Raw genomic sequence first — 22,713 nt, 5'->3', positions numbered from 1 at the left:
TTCGTGCTGGCCTGTCTGCTGACCGGCATGGCGTTGCTGGCCGTGTTCAAGGTGGACGGGGACAACCGTACGGTGAACGCCGTGCTGATCGCCATCGGCAGCGTGGTGGGTTTGGCTCTGCTGCTGAACTGCAGGACGTGGTGGCAGGTGACCGATTCAGTGCTGAACTCTCAGAGGAAGAGGCTGCACGGCGCCGCCAACAGGATGCACAAGCTGAAGAGCGAAGGCTTCATGAAGGTGAGAGGACGCCGTCACCCGGCTGACGCTCATCAGGCTCGATGTTTAGTTTGAAACATTCAAATCAAACTAAACTCTTCCATGTTCAGTCCGTCTTCATTAATCTGGATGTTATAACAGTTCATGCGTCGCAAAACAAACCGTTCCCTGAATGTGCGTGACCTCTGGTGACCTCTGGTGACCTCTGGTGACCTCTGGTGACCTCCCTCAGGTGCTGAAGAACGAGGTGGAGCTGATGGCGAGGATGGCGAAGACCATCGACGGCTTCACGCAGCATCAGACGAGGCTGGCGGTCGTCATCGACGGACTCGACTCCTGCGAACAGGACAAAGTTCTGCAGATGCTCGACACGGTGAGGAGACGCATGTTTATGATTGTCTTGTTTTTTAATACTTTATTTACAGTTTTCAGTAGGGAGGCAGGATGTTATCGGCACGTCATCGGTATCGGCCGATAAAAGCTCTAAAATGAAATATCGGCATCTGCGAATTCTACTGATTATGAGACTGATATGTCGCCTTCTCCTCCTCCTTCTGACTGTGCTTCCCTCCATGGACTGTATCACCCTGACGGTCCCGGTGTTTCCTCCGCAGGCTGCACGTCACGGGCAGCTGAGTGAAGTGCAGCCTGCGGAGGAAACACCGGGACCGTCAGGGTGAAACAGTCCGTCGAGGAGCTGCTGTGTTCGGCTGCACAGATAGGAAACACCTCGGCTGACAGGATGTACCACTCTGTGCAAAAAAAAAAAAAAAACCTCCTTCTTTTTGGTTTATAACGGCGGTTGTCAACCAGCGTATCAGGTGCATTAGCGCCACCTTCTGCTCCGGAGTGTGGACCAGAGATTAAATCCTACACATTAATCCTGTCTGTCTAATAAACTCAATGAAAACTCTACTGCTGCTCCCACTTGGCAGGTTCATTAAAGTTTTAATGTTGAGCTCCTGAACTCCAGTCTTCCTCAGTTCTTCCTTCATATATTGTCTTTCTTGATCATAGTTAGTATAATCTATGCTGCAGGTATAATAGTCTCCTCAGTCAGCTGGAAAATAATATGTTCATATATCAGCATCAACCGGCCACAATGAGTTGGAAATATCAGCATATCATGCATCTCTAGTTTTCAATTTTACAATAACAGAATATATTTATATTTATATTTAGAGGACACAAAAAATAACATAAAGAAAATGCAACACTAACAGGCTGCCAGACGAAAAGTAAAGTCAGATGAATAAATGAATCATGTAGCAGGTCAGAGCCCCTATGAATGCTGGGTAATATGACACAAATCTATTCTGTGTATTTGTGTGATTTTCTACAAGAACGATATTATTACTGAGTTTCTACAGATTGAATTATTATCATCATGAGAAAAGATTTAAAAAAGAGTAAAACAGTTTTGACTGAAATCAGATCACATCTGCAGCACATCTTATTTCAGACGTGAACAAACTGAGCTGCTCGTTGCTTCGTCTGTTATCAGATCAGCAGGTTTCTTCCTGACGTCAGACGCTTTAATCAGAACAGACGCTGATGAAACAGGAAATCTCTGAAGAACTGAAACTCTGGTTTAAATCCCGTGTTTCGTGCTGCAGGTGCGCGTTCTCTTCTCCAAAGGTCCGTTCATCTCCATCTTCGCCAGTGACCCTCACATCATCATCAAAGCCATCAACCAGAACCTGAACAGCGTCCTGCGAGACTCCAACATCAACGGACACGACTACATGAGGAACATCGTGCATCTGCCCGTCTTCCTCAACAGCAGAGGACTCTCCAGCGCCAGGAAGATGTGCGCCGCCGCGCCGGCCAACGGAGACGCCGCCAACACTGACGGTAACCGTTACTGTGGTACAAAATGTTATTCACACGTTCACGTTCCTCAGAGGATGAATCCTGATATTATATACTGATGACATCACAGATGATTCTGTAAATAACAGAATATGAAGAGTTTCTATAAAACATGGTGTTGTTGATGCTCTTCAGCTCTAATTCATCTGTAACGAGTCCACATGCAGGAAATTAATCTGTTACTATTTTGATAACTGCTGGTTGCAGCTTCTCAAATGTGAAGATTTGAATCTTTTATGTCATGAACTGAAAATCTTTTGATTAGATTAAACAGCTGAAGACACTTTGGACTCTGAGAAATCATCTGATGAAAGTTACTGCAGGTCATCCTGTCGGGAACATGAACGTGTAAAAAAACAAATTTAATTCATAAAGTTCGATATTTCACTCAAAACTACAAAAGTCAACCACACGATGGCGCCAGAGGATCATCAAACACTTCATACTGATTTATATTGAAATATAACTGTGTGTGTGTGTGTGTGTGTGTGTGTGTGTGTGTGTGTGTGTGTGTGTGTGTGTGTGTGTGTGTGTGTGTGTCGGCAGGTTGGCATGAGGAGCTGGACAGGAAACTGTCTCAGCACAGTTTAGGAGAACTCACCAAGTTTGGCAGCAAGATGACGCTGAACCGCCGGGTGAGTGTGTGTGTGTGTGTGTGTGTGTGTGTGTGTGTGTGAGAGTGAGTGTGTGTGTGTGTGTGTGTGTGTGTGAGAGTGAGTGTGTGTGTGTGTGTGTGTGTGAGAGAGAGTGTGTGTGTGTGTGTGAGTGTGAGAGAGTGTGTGTGTGTGTGAGAGAGTGTGTGTATGTGTGTGTGTGTGAGAGAGAGTGTGTGTGTGTGTGAGAGAGTGTGTGTGTGTGTGTGTGTGTGTGTGAGAGAGTGTGTGTGTGTGTGTGTGTGTGTGTGAGAGAGTGTGTGTGTGTGTGTGTGTGTGTGTGTGATCTGATTCTGACTTTAAGGCTGCAAATAAAGATCGTTTTCATTATCAATTAATCTCCTGATTATTTTCTTTTCTAATCAATAAGCTGTTTGCTCTGTAATATATAATATATGACGTCAACTTTGTCCACAGACATTCAGTTTAATGTCACATGACAAAGAAAATCATTAAATCTTCACATTTAAGAAAAAACAACCAGCAGATTTTTCTCTTCGTCTTTGAAAACGATTAATTAATTAATTGATTAATGGACTGATTGTTGCAGCTCTAAACCAAAGAAAAGTAAAACTATTGAAATCAGCAGCAGCAGCGTGTTTCAGTCAATCAATCGATCAGTTTTTATTGATAAGGTGTTCTTTGTGTGCAGGACACGTACCGGCGGCGGCAGGTGCAGCGATCGGTGACTCGTCAGATGTCGTTCGACCTGACGAAGCTGCTGGTGACGGAGGATTGGTTCAGTGACATCAGCCCGCAGACCATGAGGAGGCTGCTCAACATCGTCTCGGTCACAGGTCACTAGATCAATAAATATTGACCAGTATGTCCTGATCGGGTATCTCTTCTGGCCCCGATCCTCTAAAGAGAAGACGTCTGACATCATGATAAGTTCGTTTAAACACTCCAAACTCCAGCAGCGTCACTCTAAAGTCGACTCTTCCTGTTTGTACCTGCAGGTCGTCTGCTGAGAGCCAATCAGATCAGCTTTAACTGGGACCGCCTGGCGTCCTGGATCAACCTGACGGAGCAGTGGCCCTACAGGACGTCCTGGCTCATCCTGTACCTGGAGGAGACCGACGGAGTCCCCGACCAGGCCACGCTCAAGACCGTCTACGAGAGGTCAGAGGTCACACTTAGTGTCATATCAGAGGTCAGAGGTCACACTCGCTGCAGACTCTCAAACATTAAACAACAGTTTTTAAAAAAACCAAACCAGAATCATGTCACAACTTGGTGCCTACATTACCCACAATGCACCTGGACCTCTGACCTCTGACCTCTGACGTCTCTGTGAAACGTGTTGAGTATTTATATTATTGTATTTCATGTGTTTCTTGTGTGTCTGACGTCAGAGTGTCGAAGAACATCCCCACCACCAAAGACGTGGAGCCTCTGCTGGAGATCGACGGAGACGTCCGCAGCTTCGAGGTCTTCCTGTCGTCCAGAACGCCGGTCCTGACGGCCCGAGACATCCGCACCTTCCTGCCCTGCACCGTCAACCTGGACCCCAAGCTGAGAGAGATCATCGCAGGTACAGTACTGTAATACTACCGCAATACTACTGCAATACTACTGTAATACTACTGTAATACTACTGTAATACTACTGCAATACTACTGCAATACTACTGTAATACTACTGTAATACTACTGCAGTACTACTGTAATACTACTGTAATACTGCACCGTCAACCTGGACCTGGAGATGTTTTCTCTCTCTCTCTGATCCAGATGTTTATCTCTCTGTCTAATCCAGATGTTTCCTCTCTCTCTGATCCAGATGTTTTCTCTCTCTGATCCAGATGTTTTCTCTCTCTGATCCAGATGTTTTCTCTCTGATCCAGATGTTTTCTCTCTCTCTAATCCAGATGTTTTCTCTCTGATCCAGATGTTTTCTCTCTCTGATCCAGATGTTTTCTCTCTCTCTCTCTGATCCAGATGTTCTCTCTCTCTCTAATCCAGATGTTTCCTCTCTCTGATCCAGATGTTTTCTCTCTCTGATCCAGATGTTTTCTCTCTCTGATCCAGATGTTTTCTCTCTCTGATCCAGATGTTTCTCTCTCTCTGATCCAGATGTTTTCTCTCTCTGATCCAGATGTTCTCTCTCTCTCTAATCCAGATGTTTTCTCTCTCTGATCCAGATGTTTTCTCTCTCTGATCCAGATGTTTTCTCTCTCTGATCCAGATGTTTCTCTCTCTCTGATCCAGATGTTTTCTCTCTCTGATCCAGATGTTTCCTCTCTGTAATCCAGATGTTTCCTCTCTCTGATCCAGATGTTTTCTCTCTCTGATCCAGATGTTTCCTCTCTGTAATCCAGATGTTTCCTCTCTCTCTGTCTGATCCAGATGTTTTCTCTCTCTGATCCAGATGTTTTCTCTCTCTGTCTGATCCAGATGTTCGTGCGGCCCGTGAACAGATGAATATGGGCGGGGTCACCTACCCGCCCCTCCCCCTGCAGGAGGCTCAGCCCCGCCCCACCTCGGTGTACAGTCAGGTGTCGTCAGCGTGCTCGCCGTCCGCCTCCTTCAGCGGCCCGTTCAACCAGCCGGCAGGGGGCGGAGTCTCCCCGCAGCCTCACAGCAGCTACTACAGCGGCATGGCCGGACCGCAGCACCCCTTCTACAACCGGGTGAGTCCAGGCTCCGCCCACACACACACACCTGTCAGGTGACAGGTGGAACAGCTGGGCGCCGCGGTACAGTTTATTAAATACTTAACTATTTGAAGGGAAACTCTATCAGCAGGTGAGCTCTGCAGATGTTCCAGCTGTTCTCTGTGGTTGGTAACGCTGTGATGTCATCAGCACCGTCACACAGACCTGCTCTCCTGGTTCAGTTTAACATTTACCGTTTGTTTCATTTCCTGTTTAAATATGATTTAATTTGATTTATTCTCTGTGCTGTCGGATCAACTGTGTCTCAGATTGTTTTTATTAACCGGATCATCATAAAACCTCATAAACTCTGAGCTCAACAGTCCCTGCAGGAACTACATTACATATTAACTAATAAACCCCAACATTAACTCTAATTAAACTAATCACTATTATTGATTACAACCAGAACCTCAACGTCACTGTTTGTGTTAATTTGCAACTAAAGATTATTTTCATTTTCTTTATTAATTGATTAGTTGTTGTTTGGTCTATAAAATGTCAGAAAATAGTGAAAAATGATCATCACTGTTTCCCAAAGACCTCAAAGACATTCAGTTTACTGTCATAGGCTCTGTTTACACCTGGTATTAATTAATTCAATAAATTCTCTGTTGATCAACTAATCGACTAATCAGCTGCAGCATCACATTAACTACATTTATAGCTGATCTGAACCTTTATGTTTTTATTGTGTTCATGTGGAGAATATTCCTCAATAAAGTTGTGATTATTTAATGACCAGAAACAGGAAGTGTTCCGTCTGTGTATAATAAAATATATATATAAATATATAAAAGTACTCAGAGCGAGTTAAAGCAGCAGTAATATTCTGATGTCTGTGTAATATACAGTATAAACTAGACTGAGGAAGAGGATTATTGTGTTGATTTCTATGAGACCTTGTAGTTTAACAGATCAGAGTAGTGATGTAACTTCCTGTTGGGACTGAGTGTGACAGCAGAGATTCATTCATGTTTTTTAAGTTGCCTCCTTCTTATTGTTTCATGTTGAATCATCTACCATGAACATTATTTTGATTTTCTGCCCCCCCCCCCCCCCCCCCCCCTCCCTCAGCCATATTTCCCCCATCACCTTTACCAGTTGCCACGCCCCCTCATGGCCTCCTACCCATCATACCTTGCTCCACGCCCGCTCGCTAAAAGCTGCTTCCCGCGGGACGCCGCAGCCGTAAGTACAACACGCACCAGAACCAGTTTAACATCAAGTCACAGATGGTTTTAACTCCTGAAATGTTGTTTTATGGTTTCTGTCCTCCAGCAGAGTCACATGACGAGTTTTTATCTGAACGTTTGTCTGATTCACTCATTAAACATCGAAACACCAACGAGAAACAAACCTGACTCACTGAGAAATAAATAAAGACTGAATGAACCAAGTGTTAAATAAATAAAGACAATAATGTTTTTTATTGAAGCATCTCTCCACCGTCAAAATATCCAATAAAGGCATAAAAATTACCTCAAATTAGAAACTAACAAATAAACAAAATTAAACAGAAAATATTCAGTAAATTGACGTCACATCAGAGAGACTTGTTGTCTTTCTCCAAACATACAGAGAAAGTTAATGGAAAATAAATCCTGTTAAAATAAATGATGTTAATGAGCATTTATTTACAGGTTGTTTTTTTTAAAAAATGTTAAGAACTTTATACATTTATTAATTTGTAGTTATTCGACCATGTTAGTTCATTAATTCATTAGTTTTTCTATTTCCTGATCAGTCAGGTTTGTATGGAAGTTCATTTCCACCAGAAAAGTGGATGAAAAGTTAATAATTAAAAATAAAATAAAAATATTTTAATGAATTAATATTTTGAGATACGACCTCAACATCAGGGTTGATATTAACGATTATTTTCATTATCAGTTAATCCACTGATTATTTTTTAATCATTTGGTCTCTAATAATAATAATAACAATAATAATAATAATAATAATAATAATAATAATAATCTCATAATGATGTCTTCAGATGTTCACTTCAGCTAACATCTGTCATTTATGCTTTAATGATTTAAACAATTAATTATCAGAATACTTATTGATTAATTCTCAATCGAGGAATAATCAATTAATCAACTATTAATTTCAGCCGCTGTTAAAATGATAAGATTATTTAATTTGTTAAATTTAATTAAGAAATTCATAATGACTTTAGAAATCAAACTTATGAGATTCAAAGACAAACGTTTGATTTAGTGTTTAATGAATAACAGAATATTTATGTTCATCTGTTTTTGGCGGTGTTTGACTTCCATACGTTTGTTTCTCGCTACATCTTAAAACATTCAGAAACTTTAATTTTTCAACCTTCGACAGCATCACAAACGTTTGGTTTCTACTTTTCTCTCTCGTTCTTCTTCTCCTGTTGTGACGACGCCGAGCCTCCTCCTCCTCCTCCTCCTCCTCACTTCCTGCTCTCTTCTTCTTCTTCTTCTGAAACCTGGGAACTTGTTGTTTGTGTCTTGTTTTCTCTGTTTCAGCTGTTTCATTCCTCACCTGTCTGTCTGTCTGTCTGTCTGTCTGTCTGTCTGCAGTATAAGGTCTCATCTTTGAAAAGGAAGCAGGTATTGATCTCTCCCTGACGTGTCCTTCCTCTCTGTTCTTGCTGCCGTCCTCCTCACAGCTGCTACTTTCAGACTAACTCCCTCTGAAGTGCTCTGCCTACTACATTTCCCAGCATGCACCTTGCCTGGACTATCCTTCCTGTAGCTTCAGTAGAGTAGCTGGACATGTTTGATTTGCTCTTGAGTGACGACCTATTAGCTTGTTGGTTTTTAAAATGTTTGGTTTGACCTTTGAACCCGTTTCCTAAAACACCCCCCCCCACCTCCTCATCACACCCCTCCTCTATACTGGAGAAAATATCCTTCTCAGAAAAATGATTAAATTTAGATGTTGAGAAGTGAAATTTTATAACAAACTTCACCTGCTGGTCAGACGGTGACTGTTGTTTCTTTGTGATGAGTATAGATGTCGTTGCTAATACGACACCTGAGTTTGATTCCTTTTATTTAAAGAATAAAAACATGTTTATCTGAGTTAAGAACCAGATCTTTAACGAGCTTTAGAAAGAAACCTGAGAACCAGCTTTAAAACATTACATATATAAAGTCAAACAACCAATTAAACAACAAGGAAAATTAAAAAGATAGTAAAGCAAAGTAAGATCAGTAAATAACTTGTTGAACCCAGTTGTTTTTGTTTTCAGGCCGTTATCTTAAGATCACAGATTAATTATGTCTTCATACATAAAACATTCTGCAATAAGCTTGATTTCATTTTTCAAGGTAACAAACGTTGTTGTTGAAGTTCTAGTTTTTAAGAAAAGTGAAGGTTGTGCTTCCTGTTGTAACAGTGCAGTATTAGAACAAAAGGTAGCTTCATACACATATAGATACATATAGTTATATCTATACACAAACATGCACACATCACATTTACTGCACTCGCTTACACATATTTATTTACATATCCACATACCTGCACTCCATATAAAATGTTATTTTATTTAGTTCTATTTTTTTTCTTTCCCCTTGTGACTCCAGCCTTCATCCCACCTTCAACAATTTAATTCTGTTCTTTATTCCTATTAACATCTTTTTCTGATAAAACATCTTGAAACATTTAGTGTTTAATTTGTAGCTTTAAATATATTTGCTTTCCCGTCATAATAATGTTGTTCAAGTCTTTTCCTTCCTCATCATCCCTTAAATCACTAAACATTATGGTTAAATGACAACTATAAATATATGAGTTGTAATATGTAAATAATGCAGCTTCCTTACAATACCACAATAAATGAAAGTCTGACTCCTCGTCTTCCTCACAAAATCTACATAAGTCACATTATTTCAAGACTTTCTGTCTCTTTGTACTGATGTATGTCAGAGGCGGCTGTGGCTCAGGAGGTAGGGCGGGTCGTCCGCTAATCAGAAGGTCGAGGTTCGATCCCCGGCTCCTCCAGTCCGCATGTCAAAGTGTCATCGGGCAGGATTCTGAACCCCAACTTGCTCCCCAAAGCTGTGTGTGAATGATTAGATCCTCCTGATGGGCAGGTCGGCTCCTTGCATGGCAGCCTCTGCCATCAGCGTGTGAATGTGACGTGAAGCGCTTTCAGTGGTCCAGAAGACTAGAAAAGTTCTATTTACTGTAGAGTAGAAGCTCGTCACTAATGTCATGATAGAGCCACTGATCGTACTGAGGTGGTTCCTTCTGTACATCCAACTGAAACACTAAAACAAAGGTTTAAATACTTTGTTTCCAAACGCTGGTGTGTTTCCCTCGTGGGAATTTAACCTGTGTGTGTTTGTGTTCAGGGTTCGGCCTCCGTGGTGTCAGGCGCTCCGCCCATCCTCCTCAGCTCCATGGCGACAGAGTCCGTCTGTGAGCGCGTGCGGCAGATCGATGGCATCGACCAGAGCATGTTGGGACAGTACACCGCCACCATCAGGAAGGTCGGTGACAGAATAATGTTTGTTGGATTTCACCTTGTTAGAAAATTCTTCACCAGTTTTTCAGTGTTGAATTGATTTGTTTGTCTCTCCGTCTTTGTTTTTCAGGCCAACGTGAACGGCAGAGTTTTGTCTCAGTGTAACATCGACGAGCTGAAGAAGGAGATGAACATGAACTTTGGAGACTGGCAGCTCTTCAGAGCCACGGTCAGCCCACAAAAACACTAAAAACTGATGTGTTTAATACATCAGATTGTTTCATTCCTTAATGTGATGCATTGAATCAGTGTAAAGTATAGCTATTAGTTGAATATTTGATTAGTGGAGCGACAGACTATTAGCAAAAATGCTGATCAATCATGATAATATAATAATAATAATGATCACAAATAATTGAAATATTGTGATTGATTAGTGATTAGAAACAGACCTCACCATAACAGCTGATCATTACAGACTGACAGAAGAGTTGTTCAGGGGTTTGTTAAGTATAATCAGGTGTCATCTGCATACGGATTGATTTTATGATGGTGTGACTTAGTTTTAATGCCTGATATGCTGTTTCTTTATGTCGCTGATGCTGTATGTGGTTTCGATTTATTGACAACACACCAACATATAAAACTCAACATATCAGACTCTATCAAGCTCTGGACTTATTTCCATCGTTGTCTCTGCAGTTTTCACAGTCCATCAACCATTTAACAACATGGAGACAGACAGGAGTTCAATGAAGAAATGCTACAAAATAAGCACCAAACGCAAACAATTAAATCCCCTGAAGGTTAAACACAAAAAACATGTCAAGTTACCGTCGATCTAATCAGGAACTCTGCCGAGTGGTCGATGTTTAACCTTTGGCTGAAAGCTAGAAGGTAAAAGAGCAAACAGAGACAGTGAGCTTCCTTTTCTCGTACTTCTTCTTCTCAATGTTACTACACAATCAGAGTTGGAGGTGAAAGATGAGCAGAATACAGACTTTTTCAGGGACGTGAAGAAAGGATCAGCCTGCTCTGTAAAACATCTTTTCAGCGTTCAAAGATGTGAATAAAGTTTAGTTTGTTGAATGTTTTAGTTGCAGCGTAGTGTGAGGTCACCATTAAAGACGTCCTGTTTTCCATCAAGTTCAGCATCTCATGGGATCGCTAACGTGCTAATTGTTATTACATGCTAACGTAAAAGACATCTTAACATCTTTATGTATAAAACTAAAGTACAACAACTACAGCTTGAACAAAACGTACAAGAACAACATTAGCAAACAAACATTAGCATGTTAATTGGAAAGGACTTCAACACATTCTGGTAACATAAAGGATTCTACAGGTTGTATGACATGCTAACATTAGTTGAAGAGTCACGTTTTTAATGACGATTATGGAATATGGAAAAATATTCAAAATAAAGTTTAAAAATTCACTTTTTTTAAATTAGTTTGATTAAAAAAAAAATCTGTAGTGCAGGAGTTTGGTCAGTTGTCATGGAGACAACTGTGGTTTCCAAGGTCAAGATTGAGCTCAACATTTTCAAATAAATGCAGTAACTTTATGAACATGTTTGTACATTTCTGTGTTTTTAAATATTCTGGTGTTTGATGTTTCTCAGTTTGTTTTTGACCTCCACATGTTGACTTCGAACTGCTTCGGTCTAAAACTTTACCTCTCTGCAGGTTCTGGATATGCGTCACATTGAGAGCCAGGTGCTGCATGAGGAAGCCGCCAGTGAGACAGGAAGCGTCGTGGGTGGTCACACGGAGGCGGGAAGGCGTGCCGTGGCTCCGCCCCACGCCGGCGCCGCCAACACAGACGCGTCGCCGATGTACAGCTTCAACCTGAGCTTCGAGGAGCTGAGCACTGTCGGGCTGGACGAAACGCAGCGACACGGAAACATGCAGTGGATGGTAAATAAGCGTTGATGTTTTTGTGATTTATTTACATTCAGGATTTTTATATTTGTGATACAATTTCTTCTTCAGCTGGAAATGACTGGACTGAATCTCCACAAGACGTTTGGTTTCTTGTCAAGTCAGAAATAAAACCAAATATTCTCTGGTGTCAGTTTCTCCAAAGTGAGGAGTTGCTGCTCTTTTCTGTTTTCTGTCACTATAAACTTAATGTTTTGGGGTTTGGATGTCACTCTGGGTGCTGAATACAGAGTCCAACAGCTGACAAACTCTTCTTTGTGTCCGTCCTCAGGGTGGCCCTCACCGCACCGCCAGCATGACCAGCCTCAACTCTCAGGAGTCCTCCAACGACATCTCAAGACTGACGGACAAGCAGCAGGCCGAGTACCGCGACGCCTACCAGGAGTACATCGCCCAGATGGCCCAGCTGGAGATGGGCGGCGGCGTCGGAGAGAAACCTGTCCAGCCTCAGCCAGGACAGTTCATGACATCATCATCCGAGGACAAGAGCAAGGACGGCGGTGAGCAGGACGGACGCAAATCCTTCACCAAGAGGAGCGGCGGCAAGCCAGCGGCGGACAACTCCGACTTCGTCTCCAACGGTGACACTCTGGACCCCATCACAGAGGAGGACGAGAAGGGTGACCACGGTTCCTCCAAGTCCCTGCTGACCCGTAAGAGCTCAGCTGAGCGAGGCGGGCTTTTCCAGGGCGCCGCTGACCTGAAGCTGAAGGCCGGCGGCGGGCTGCGCTACCAGAAGCTGACCAGTGATGACGAGGAGTCCGAGGAGTCGGACAACGCTCCGCTGCTGAAAGACGGCAAGACGGTGGTCGACCCCAAACTGCCCGGTGGCTCGCTGGCACTGAAAGGGAAGGACTACCTGTCGGACGCCATGCTGGACAAGAAGGACTCGTCCGACTCGGGCGTGCGTTCCAACGAGAGCTCACCCAACCACTCGCTGCAGGATGAGGAGGCCGACCTGTCGCAGCTGGAGAGGGCAAACCTGATCGAGCTGGACGAGGAGAGCCTGGCCAGGAAGCGCGGCCTTCCCAGCAGCCTCAGCGGCCTGCAGGACCCGGCCGTCGCCCGCATGTCCATCTGCTCCGAGGACCAATGCAGCCTGCTGGCCAGCAGCCCCGAGGAGAGCTGGCCCTCGTCCAAGTCCTTCAACCTGAACCGCACGCCGAGCAACGTGACGCTCAACAATAACACCAACGCCCAGCAGGGCAACCGCCCCCGCCAGCCCGCAGAGGGCTCCACCTCCTCCTCCAACGCCACTTCCTCCTCCAGTGATGTCATCATCTCTCCCAGCTCCGGGACCACTGGGACCACTGGCACCTCTGGGACCACCGGGACCACCGGGACCACCGCCACCAGGCCGGGGCCCAACAACGAGAACGTCCGAGTGGTTCACCTGAAGAGGGGGCTGAAACCCGGAGACCCGCCAGAGATCTGCGCCGTGTCGTCCGACACCGTCACCTTCGGCGAGGAGCGGGAGAGTATCCTGTGACCTCACAGTGACCCGGGGAGATACAGAGAGCACTGAGAGCCCACCAGGAGCCTCTTCTCAAACCTTCTGAACCAGTCAGAAGCCAGGTTTCAGACCAGTGTCCAGCAGTCGGGAAAACCAGTGACAAATCAAACACTTAAAAGTTAGACGTCAGCTGTTTGGCTAAAAATTTTAATATTTCAGACTTTAAACTATAAAACCAGTTTAACAGTCGATAATATGACAGAATGTTTTCAGAAGTGACGAGCGGCTGCTGGTGGGCCGGTAGTTTTAGTCTGTAGTGTGATTATCAGTCGGTGGTTGTTGGTGTTAGATGCATGCGCTCAGCTGTAGCCAGTAGATGAACCCGAAGCTCTTTGTTCTAACTAGACGCTCAGCTGCATGTTGTGACGTGATTTGTCGCCTCCAGGAAACACTTTTACATCACAGATCGTAGCACAGCGCCTCTTATTTTTTAGGTTAGGTCTAAAAATCTGACGACTGTAATCCAAAAAGCATCAGATTAGAAAAACATCTTCTAACATAAACCGAACCCTCTGATACGACAAAACAAAACAGAAACAGAAATACTTCACTCAACATACTCATCATTTGGTTATAGATCATTTAATTAGTTTTAATTTTGGCGTCTTTAATTTTCCTTCAGGCAGTTTTAGTCATTTAAAACATGTAATCCTGTCATTTAGTTTAGTTGTTTTAGAACTTTGACCCAGTTAAACTTAATCATCATCGTTGTTTATTAAAATCTTCATGACTCTGAACCTGGAGGCCGACGTGCTGCTGCAGTTTCCCACAGACTGAAAACGTCACGTTTGTGATGTTAAAACATTAGCAGAGAAAAAAAAACAGGACAGAAATTCTTCACATCGATGTTCTAAATTAAAGTTTGAGAAGTAAAACTAGAGATAAGTGACTTCAGGGTGGGAAACTGGTCAGTAATCAGTGTTAACTAGTCGTTAAACTCGTATCAGTTTACAACGTTTGTGTTTTTTCACTGTGTAGATGCAGAAAACTGTTTCTAGTTTAGATGTAGTTCTTTATTTACACTGTGAGCCAAATGAACAAATCAGTGATCGTGTTTCACCGTCGTGTTTTCACTAAGAGCCGAAACTGAGAACTGCAGTAAAATTAATATTTTTTCTCAGTGAAGTTTGTGTTGAATCAGCTGAACATCAACGTGGAACAACAACAACAAAAAACAACAAAATAATCGATTTACGAAGGCGTCACATCATTTATTTGTCTCGTTGAATTAAATTATTATAAAATGAGATGTTTGCCTTGAGAGTCTGAACACCTTTTTAAATTGAACTCATCTTCAGTTTATCAGTAAAGTAAATGAGTTTCAGCAGCTGTTGTCTTCTTGATAATGAGAGAGTCTCTTAAAAAATAATAATCAGACTTCAGAACATTTTTAGAGAAAACTGGTGGAAGTTTTTTTGTTCTTTTCGTGTAAAATGAAATAAATCTGAAGATGAATTATAACAAAGTTCAGTCTGCAGTTTGTTTCTGGATTAAAGCCACACTGATAATCAGCTGATATTCAAATTTTAAACAAACATATAAAAAATATTGTTAACAATGAGAATTTGATCCTAATTGATTTTGTGGTTCAGATGTAACTTCAGTATCAGTTCTGAGTGTTTTCATGTTTCCTGCATGAAGCTGCATGTTGATGTTGATGTTGTTTGATAGTTTGTGTCTCAGTGCTCGTTAACATCTTTGATCGTTAAACTCGTCATCTGCTGTCCTTCACTAAAACGAATAAACTGGATGTTAAACGTTGAAGCTGCTTCCTGACTCTTTTTTTCAATCTGATCACATTTAATGATCTAGACGGATGATGTCATCACGTTCATAACCACGGTGTAAAAGTATTACAGAAGTATTATCACCAAAGTAGAAGTACTCATTAAGCACAGTGGTCTGTGTATTATCTCACTGTTGATGTATTAACATGTAAACAGTATTTTACTGCTGGAGCTCATTTAATTATTAATCATAAGTTTTATATGTTTGTTGTGTGCATTTAAACACCACTAGTGCATCTTAATACAAAACTATTATACATCTATTTGATTTAATATCTATTAAACTAGTTTATTATGTGAATACTTCGTTATAGTGAACATGTGAGAGCGTTCTGTTAGTTATGTGTCAGTCAAATCAAATCTCAGTGATTATTGAGGCCATATTTTAATAAAGAGTTTTTCATGTCTTAACGAGGCTCTAAAGATGGAGGAACTGTTGTAAATGATATTAAAGCCTCCTGAGGAGAAGTTCTACAGTAATTAAATAAAAAACTTCAAAGTTCTGCTCCAGACATGAAGACACATATAAATAATCTGCTTTTAATCATTTGTGACTGATATTATTTTTACAAATAAAGTTCAATTATCTTATTAAAACTCTAAAAACATCATCATCTCCTCCTTCTCCTTCATGTAAAAACCCAGAATCTGTCTGTAAATATTGTTGATTGTAAAGTTTTCCTGCTGGACACCAGACGTCTCCTCCTTCACTGTAAATGTAGGATACTACATATACTACATACTACTATATTTATGGACGCAGCCAATATTTCAAATACCACAATCAGTCAACAGCAACAGCTGCCTGTATTTGTTATGTAAGAACTGGCTGGAAAAACAGCTGAAAATGTTCGATACACTAAAAAAATACTCTACACTTGGAATAATATGTGTATATGTAACATTTTCCTAAAAAAAAAAAAGTACAATTAACTTATTAAAAACTATTAAAACCCTTAGAGCTCAGAGAAACTTTGAAAACAAACTCTGCACAGAGAAGAAGAACAAACATGTTTAATGACTTTAAACTTCTTCCATAAAAACATATTTTAATGTTGACAGACTTTCACCACCAGGAGGCGCCAATTCATCACCGTCTGAGACGAGAGCAGGATTTAACTAATCTGATGGATTCATGAGGAGCTGAAATAAAAGATAATAACAAAAACCTCTTTAATGACAAAACAATCTCAACTCAAGGTCCGTTTACTCTCTGTGGTTCCGGAGCTTTTGACCATCTCACACACTCACAAACGTCCTCCAGACACGCGGGAACTTTGAGTGTCTGTATTTTACATGATGGAGACCGTGTGATCGCGGGTCGAAAGCTCCTGAAAGAGTGAGTAAGTGAACCTTGATCTGAGATACTTTCAACTACTGAACACAAGAATAACATGAAAACTCAGCTGGTCGTTTGAAATACTTCAGATGTTCTGAATCGTTCGTCCTTCAGTTTCTTACATCCGGTTCATGTTCTGACTTCTATTTCTCGTAATGAGTCTTTATACCAAATCTGTTTTTCATTCAGAAACACCGTCATTCATTATTAAACTGAGGGTTAATCCGTACTGAAGCTCTTAGAAAGCAGAGAGTTTATTATTTATCTGTTTATGGAGTTATTGTCCTTCACAGGGAGGCTGAAGATTTCATATTTTGGAGCTTTCAGACAGTTTCAGCTTTTCTTTGATATCAAGTTAAATCAGTTTTGTTTTCGAGACTAAAATCGAATCATTGGTGCAAAAATGTCAAACGTACAAACACAGATTCAAATCGCGATGAAGCTGAAAGAACATGTGAGATGTTGAATGTGAGATAAAATATAAATGTATAAAATGATAAATTAAAAAGTCGACAGTTTCATGTTTTAACACATTTTAATGTATAAAAGTAAAGTTTACAACAGAGTTCAGTTTTTCTGGACAATGTAAAAACAGAAACTTTTTATAATCAAAACTTTCATCAGAACAGGAAACGCATTCTGCGACCTGTCACAATAAAGGTCAGGTAAGTGCTGTGTTTTCAGAATAAGAGTTTGTCTGCAGGAAAATTACTGAAGAGCAAACAAACTGCACTTCCAGCAGGCTTTTCAAAACAATAACAGATGCATCAACATTCAGCTAACGTTGAGGAAACATTGAGGAAACGGATGATTCTGCCACAACAAACAGGAAGTTTCTACTACCTGTCAAAATAAAAGTGTGTGTTTGGTTTTGCAGAATGAGTTTTATTATTGTTTGTATTATTTATTATCATAAATCACCTGCCGTATCGGCCAAAAAAGCCTCATTAGAAAATTTTAAAAAACATGTTACAGATTTCAAACAAGGCACCATTTCTCCAGACTTTTACTTTGAAGAGGCAAAGTAGTGCATGTTTCCTCATCCTGTGGTGGCAGCGTTCAAATCTTTGAAGAGCTACTGCACACTAAAACGTGTGTTTTGAGCTGTAAACTAAATGATATGACTGTACTGTTAATATTGACACTGACACCAAATTAATAAAAATCTGCATTTCATGAGGAATTCATTTTGAAACGGCTCAACGTGTCATCTGCTGTAAAATCAGCCCTGAAAAAGGCGGGAACGATGCTAACGTAGAGTCGACCGTTTGAGAGGGTGAAAATAAAGCAAGTTAAACACAAACAGGATCATTTAAAGACAACTTCTGGCTTGTTTAAATATCGTCACACTGTTTGTCTTCATCTTATTATTATTATTATTATTATCATCATCATTCTTCTCTGGCCAGCGGACGTCACTGAGCAGCTCCTGCCCCCCCCTCAGCTCAGACCTGGGGGTGAAGTTACACTTTAAAATGTGAGCTGAAAACAGTTTTATCGTCAGACGTCATGTTAGACGAGCAGAAGAGTTTCATTTACATTCACTGATGTTGACGAGTCTGTTTGGCTTTTATTATGACAGTTCTGCAGGAAGTGCTGCTGTGCTGGAGTCTGTCAAAATAAAATCTCAGGTGCAGAAGTCACAACGTTCAGCTCTAAACTGATGTAAGAAGAATGACTCAGCAGATTCTAGCTGCAACGTTTCCTCGAGGAGTTTTAACACTTATGAGTCTTTATCAGGACACTGATGATGTGATGAAGACCACCGTAGAGACCCTGATGGTTTCCTGTCGATCTTCACTGTCGCCTGTCAGAGAAGGTAAAAAATACCAAAACAAAACTTTAAAAAAAAAAAAAAACATCCTGATGAAGAAAAATAATCCCAACGTGCTGTTTTAGTCTCGTCAGGTCTAAATGACGTTTCTTCTTCATCAACTCATCGAGTCGTCCGTGTTGATGCTTTAGGATGAACAAATCCTCCAGCTGGTTGCAGGAAACACCGTCGTCTCCACAGCGAGACAAATAAAACAGTCCGGTCGTCTGCTCCTGCAGCAAGTTTAAAGAAAGAAAAAAGTCAAACAGAAGAAGAATTCAGTGACGAAGACGGTGGAAACATTCAGGATGAATCTGCAGCCTGAATTTTAGTAGAAACCATCGCTGTGAGGATATTTCTGCTGGTCCTCAGACTCTGTTTTAAGATTAAAGGACGAGTTCATAATTATTCCAGTGTGTGTTAAACCAGCAGTCATTCCTCCTGTTCATACTGGATATTAAAAGATCCTTCAAATGTGCTTTCAATGGAAGTGATGGAGGCCAAAATCCACAGTGTGTCCACACAGTCATTTAAAAGTCTGTGTGAAGCTTCTATTCAGCTTCAGCAGTCTGAGTTAGTCATATCAAGTGGATATCTGACACATTTACAGTCTTTTTAGCATCAAATTCCCTCTTTGTGTTTCCTCGGACAGTGTTTCCCTGTTGAGCTGCAGGTGGAAGTATAGTAACAAAAAGAGGAACTTTGGCACTAAAAAGACTGTAACGTTGAAAGATATCTACTTGATTTGACTCATTTGGACGCTGAAGCTTCATATTAGCTTCAGACTGTGGATTTTGTCCTCCATCACTTCCATTGTAAGGTCATTATGAAGGGATCTCCTAATGGTCAGTATGAACAGGAGGAATGATTACAGCAAGAAAAACAGCTTTAATGTTCATTTTGGTTCCTGACTGTTGGGTTAAGACTCACTTAAAAAATTTTGAAACTTTTATGGTCGAGAGAATCAGGAATGAATTATGTCATTGAGGGTCCTCACAAGTACAGAAAGACAAACGTGTGTGTGTGTGTGTGTTCTCACCTCATTAGTGCAGCAGAGTTCGTCTCTCTTCGTCCTCTGAGTCTTTTTTGTGGAAGTCGTTGGACTGAGGAGACAGAAAGAGTCGTGAGGTCAATAAATCCTGCAGTTAATCAACAAGGAGATTATCAATCAATATTTCCTGAAGCAGAACTCAAACCTCCGTCTCTCTTTAACCTGCTGGAGTCTCAGTTCACACATCAAAGTTTTAGTTTTCTTTACGTGACTGAATAAATATCTAATGTTAATCTCATAGATCAGCATTTTCTCACAGACATTTAATAATAATAATTGTATTTATTTCAAGCAAACACACAAAATGCTTTCCAGGTAAGAAGGAACATTAGAGCTCATGTATCAAGCAGCACTGAGCTCATAAAACACATGAGAATTCAAAACTCAAAGTAAAAGAAATAATCAAACATATAAACAAATAAGATGCAAATAAAAGAGAGGAGCTCATGTAAAGCAGATTAAGTGCCAGTAAAAGAACAAACAACAAATATAAAAACGTGCAAAATATATGGAAGTGCATATATGACACTAAATAAAAGCACAATTACAATTGTAATGACAATAATATTAAATAAAACACCATAAAATAATAATATAAACAGGAAATATAGAAGTGATGAGGAGGCATTTCAGCCAGAGCTGTGATGACGAATATAGTGATACGTAGTGATAATTATAGTGATGTTATAGTGATACCTATAGTGATACATAGTGATAATTAAAGTGATGTTATGGTGATATATACTGATGTTATTGTGAAATAGAGTGAGAGTTGTAGTGATATGCAGTGATAGTTATAGTGATAGATACTGATAGTCATAGTGATATATAGTGATAGTTATAGTGATATATAGTGATAGTCATAGTGATATATAGTGATAGTCATAGTGATATATAGTGATAGTCATAGTGATATATACTGATATTTATAGTGATATATAGTGATAGTTATAGTGATATATAGTAATAGTTATAGTAATATTTATAGTGATAGTCATAGTGATATATAGTGATAGTCATAGTGATATACAGTGATAGTTATAGTGATATATAGTGATAGTCATAGTGATATATAGTGATAGTTATAGTGATATATACTGATATTTATAGTGATATATAGTAATAGTTATAGTGATAGTCATAGTGATATACAGTGATAGTTATAGTAATATTTATAGTGATAGCTATAGCGATATATAGTGATAGCTATAGTGATGGTTACAGCGATATATAGTGATAGCTATAGTGATATATAGTGATAGCTATAGTGATATATAGTGATGGTTACAGCGATATATAGTGATAGCTATAGTGATATATAGTGATAGTCATAGTGATAGCTATAGTGATAGCTATAGTGATATATAGTGATGGTTACAGCGATATATAGTGATAGCTATAGTGACATATAGTGATAGCTATAGTGATATATAATGATGGTTACAGCGATATATAGTGATAGCTATAGTGATATATAGTGATGGTCATAGTGATATATATAGTGATAGCTATAGTGATATATAGTGATGGTCATAGTGATATATATAGTGATAGCTATAGTGATATATGTATGTATGTATAGCTGTAGTGATATTTATAGTGATATATAGTGACAGTTATAGTGATAGTCATAGTGATATATAGTGATGGTCATAGTGATATATAGAGATGGTCATAGTGATATATATAGTGATAGCTATAGTGATATATAGTGATGTTATAGCGATATATAGTGATAGTTATAGTGATATATAGTGATGTTATAGCAATATATAGTGATAGCTATAGTGATATATAGTGATAGTCATAGTGATATATATAGTGATAGCTATATTGATAGTTATAGTGATATATAGTGATAGTTATAGCGATATAGGAGTTTCCAGTGTAAGTTAACAGAAAGTTTCTCTGCTGATTGATCACTGAACATCAGAACAAATCCAGTTTCAGATTTGTGAAAACAGGAAAAAAAAAGAGGTTTCACAGTTTTTTCCTCCAACAAAAACCACATCAGATCCACTCTCATGTGTTGTGGATTTCAGCTGCAAAGATTAGTCGATTAATTGATCAAAAGAAAGTTTATCAGCAACGATTTTATTCATCGTTTCAGTAATTTTCAAACAAAAATGCAAAATATTCTCTGGTTTCAGGTTAAAATGTGACGATTTGCTGTTTTCATTCAAAATATTTGAGGGTAGATTTAATATCTGAAGGCAAACTGAATATACTGTATATATCATAATATCATGACTATTACCTATATATCATCAATCATCATCATCATCATCATCATCATCATCATACCAACAAAAACTGAACACAGAAATTTAAAAACTAAATCCTGATTATTAACTGAAGCTGTGAAAACTACTGGAAACTTTTTGCTTTTAATAAAATAAAAATACACACATACACAGAGCAAGACCTCGAGACCAAATCAGCTATCAATACCTGATCAATACTCAGACACAGCGGAGTTGTAACACTGTCTCCTACCTGGCAGGTGAGGAAGTTGCTCCCGGGAGTCCGGCCGCTGTGTGGCCGCTGCAGGCGCTGCTGTAGCCGGTCACAGCTCCTCTCCTCTTCCCGCTGCTCCCCGCGGGCTCCGGCCGGGCAGGAGGAGTCAAGCTCGGTCTGCAGGTCCAGGATATAGTCGATGACGTGCTGCAGGATCTCCACCCTGCTGGCGGTCCGTCCGGCCTGCAGACCGGGCACCAGCTGCCGCAGCAGCCGGTAACACAGGTCCATGTCCCGCAGCAGGAGCACCGGGACCCGCGGCTGCGCCTCCGCCGCCGCCGAGCTCTTGTTCCGGGGGAAGCTCCGTCTCCTGCCCGCACACAGCGCAGGGCTCGCGGCTCTCATGTCGCCTGAAGGACGCTGAACTGCAGCTTCACATGAGAAAAGCGTCCTCCGCCCGCCCGGTAAACACCGACCCGACAGCAGCAGATACCCCGGGACAGCCTTCACACATCATCGGCAGAGATCTTCAGTAACAGCTCAACGCGATGACTGAGCTTCTTATAGAGCTGCTGCAGGCTGAGCTGCACGCCCATTGGCTGCCACCTGACGTCACTCACCTGTTCACGCGAGCTGAGGTGGATTCTTGTCTAAAGAAACATGTTGGACTCATTTCAATCAAAACAAACAAGAAAAAACAAGAATATTTCTCTAAATGTCTTTGTGAGACAGACTCAGCTCTACAGTCTGATCGATCCTTTACTTCAGTAAAAGCAGCAACAACTCAACGTAAAAATACAAGTAAAAATCCTACTTTATACTTTAATGTAAGACTTTAATCCAACTAATTAGATTATTATATAAACGTAGTGAATTATTAGTAGCATGAAATGTAAATACTCAAGTTAAGTACAAGTGAAAATTGCAGTTATGTGCAGCAGTAGTGGAAGA

General features: G+C 40.6%; 2 protein-coding genes across 4 annotated transcripts in view; one reads left to right on the top strand and one right to left on the bottom strand.

The window, feature by feature from the left end:
- The window catches only part of kidins220b (kinase D-interacting substrate 220b), a 28,548-nt gene extending 13,469 nt beyond the window's left edge, over positions 1 to 15,079 (top strand). Inside the window, exons 17-30 of one of the 3 annotated variants that reach the window (XM_044376328.1) lie at positions 1 to 237; positions 449 to 589; positions 1,833 to 2,070; positions 2,635 to 2,723; positions 3,394 to 3,538; positions 3,701 to 3,863; positions 4,097 to 4,275; positions 5,138 to 5,373; positions 6,475 to 6,588; positions 7,962 to 7,991; positions 9,744 to 9,881; positions 9,987 to 10,085; positions 11,548 to 11,778; positions 12,074 to 15,079. The exon at positions 1 to 237 is cut by the window's left edge and continues 53 nt beyond it. In XM_044376328.1, coding sequence (XP_044232263.1) covers positions 1 to 237; positions 449 to 589; positions 1,833 to 2,070; positions 2,635 to 2,723; positions 3,394 to 3,538; positions 3,701 to 3,863; positions 4,097 to 4,275; positions 5,138 to 5,373; positions 6,475 to 6,588; positions 7,962 to 7,991; positions 9,744 to 9,881; positions 9,987 to 10,085; positions 11,548 to 11,778; positions 12,074 to 13,291 — 3,258 coding nt within the window. In that variant the 3' untranslated portion in view covers positions 13,292 to 15,079. The remainder of the gene's footprint in view (positions 238 to 448; positions 590 to 1,832; positions 2,071 to 2,634; positions 2,724 to 3,393; positions 3,539 to 3,700; positions 3,864 to 4,096; positions 4,276 to 5,137; positions 5,374 to 6,474; positions 6,589 to 7,961; positions 7,992 to 9,743; positions 9,882 to 9,986; positions 10,086 to 11,547; positions 11,779 to 12,073) is intronic. The other 2 variants (XM_044376329.1, XM_044376330.1) reach the window with 2 other exon arrangements.
- Positions 15,080 to 16,957: 1,878 nt separating this feature from the next.
- On the bottom strand, positions 16,958 to 22,342 carry id2b (inhibitor of DNA binding 2b). The gene is made up of 3 exons (XM_044376451.1): positions 21,802 to 22,342; positions 19,294 to 19,357; positions 16,958 to 18,487 (listed from the first exon to the last, which is right to left on the bottom strand). The coding sequence occupies exons 1-2, from the start codon at positions 22,165 to 22,167 to the stop codon at positions 19,298 to 19,300; spliced, it is 426 nt and encodes a 141-aa protein (XP_044232386.1). The 5' UTR covers positions 22,168 to 22,342; the 3' UTR covers positions 16,958 to 18,487; positions 19,294 to 19,297.
- Positions 22,343 to 22,713: the final 371 nt, after the last annotated feature.

This window comes from Thunnus albacares, chromosome 16, assembly GCF_914725855.1.
Source record: "Thunnus albacares chromosome 16, fThuAlb1.1, whole genome shotgun sequence".
NCBI classification, from domain to species: Eukaryota; Metazoa; Chordata; class Actinopteri; order Scombriformes; family Scombridae; genus Thunnus; species Thunnus albacares.
This window is presented reverse-complemented; position numbering and strand designations above follow the sequence as displayed.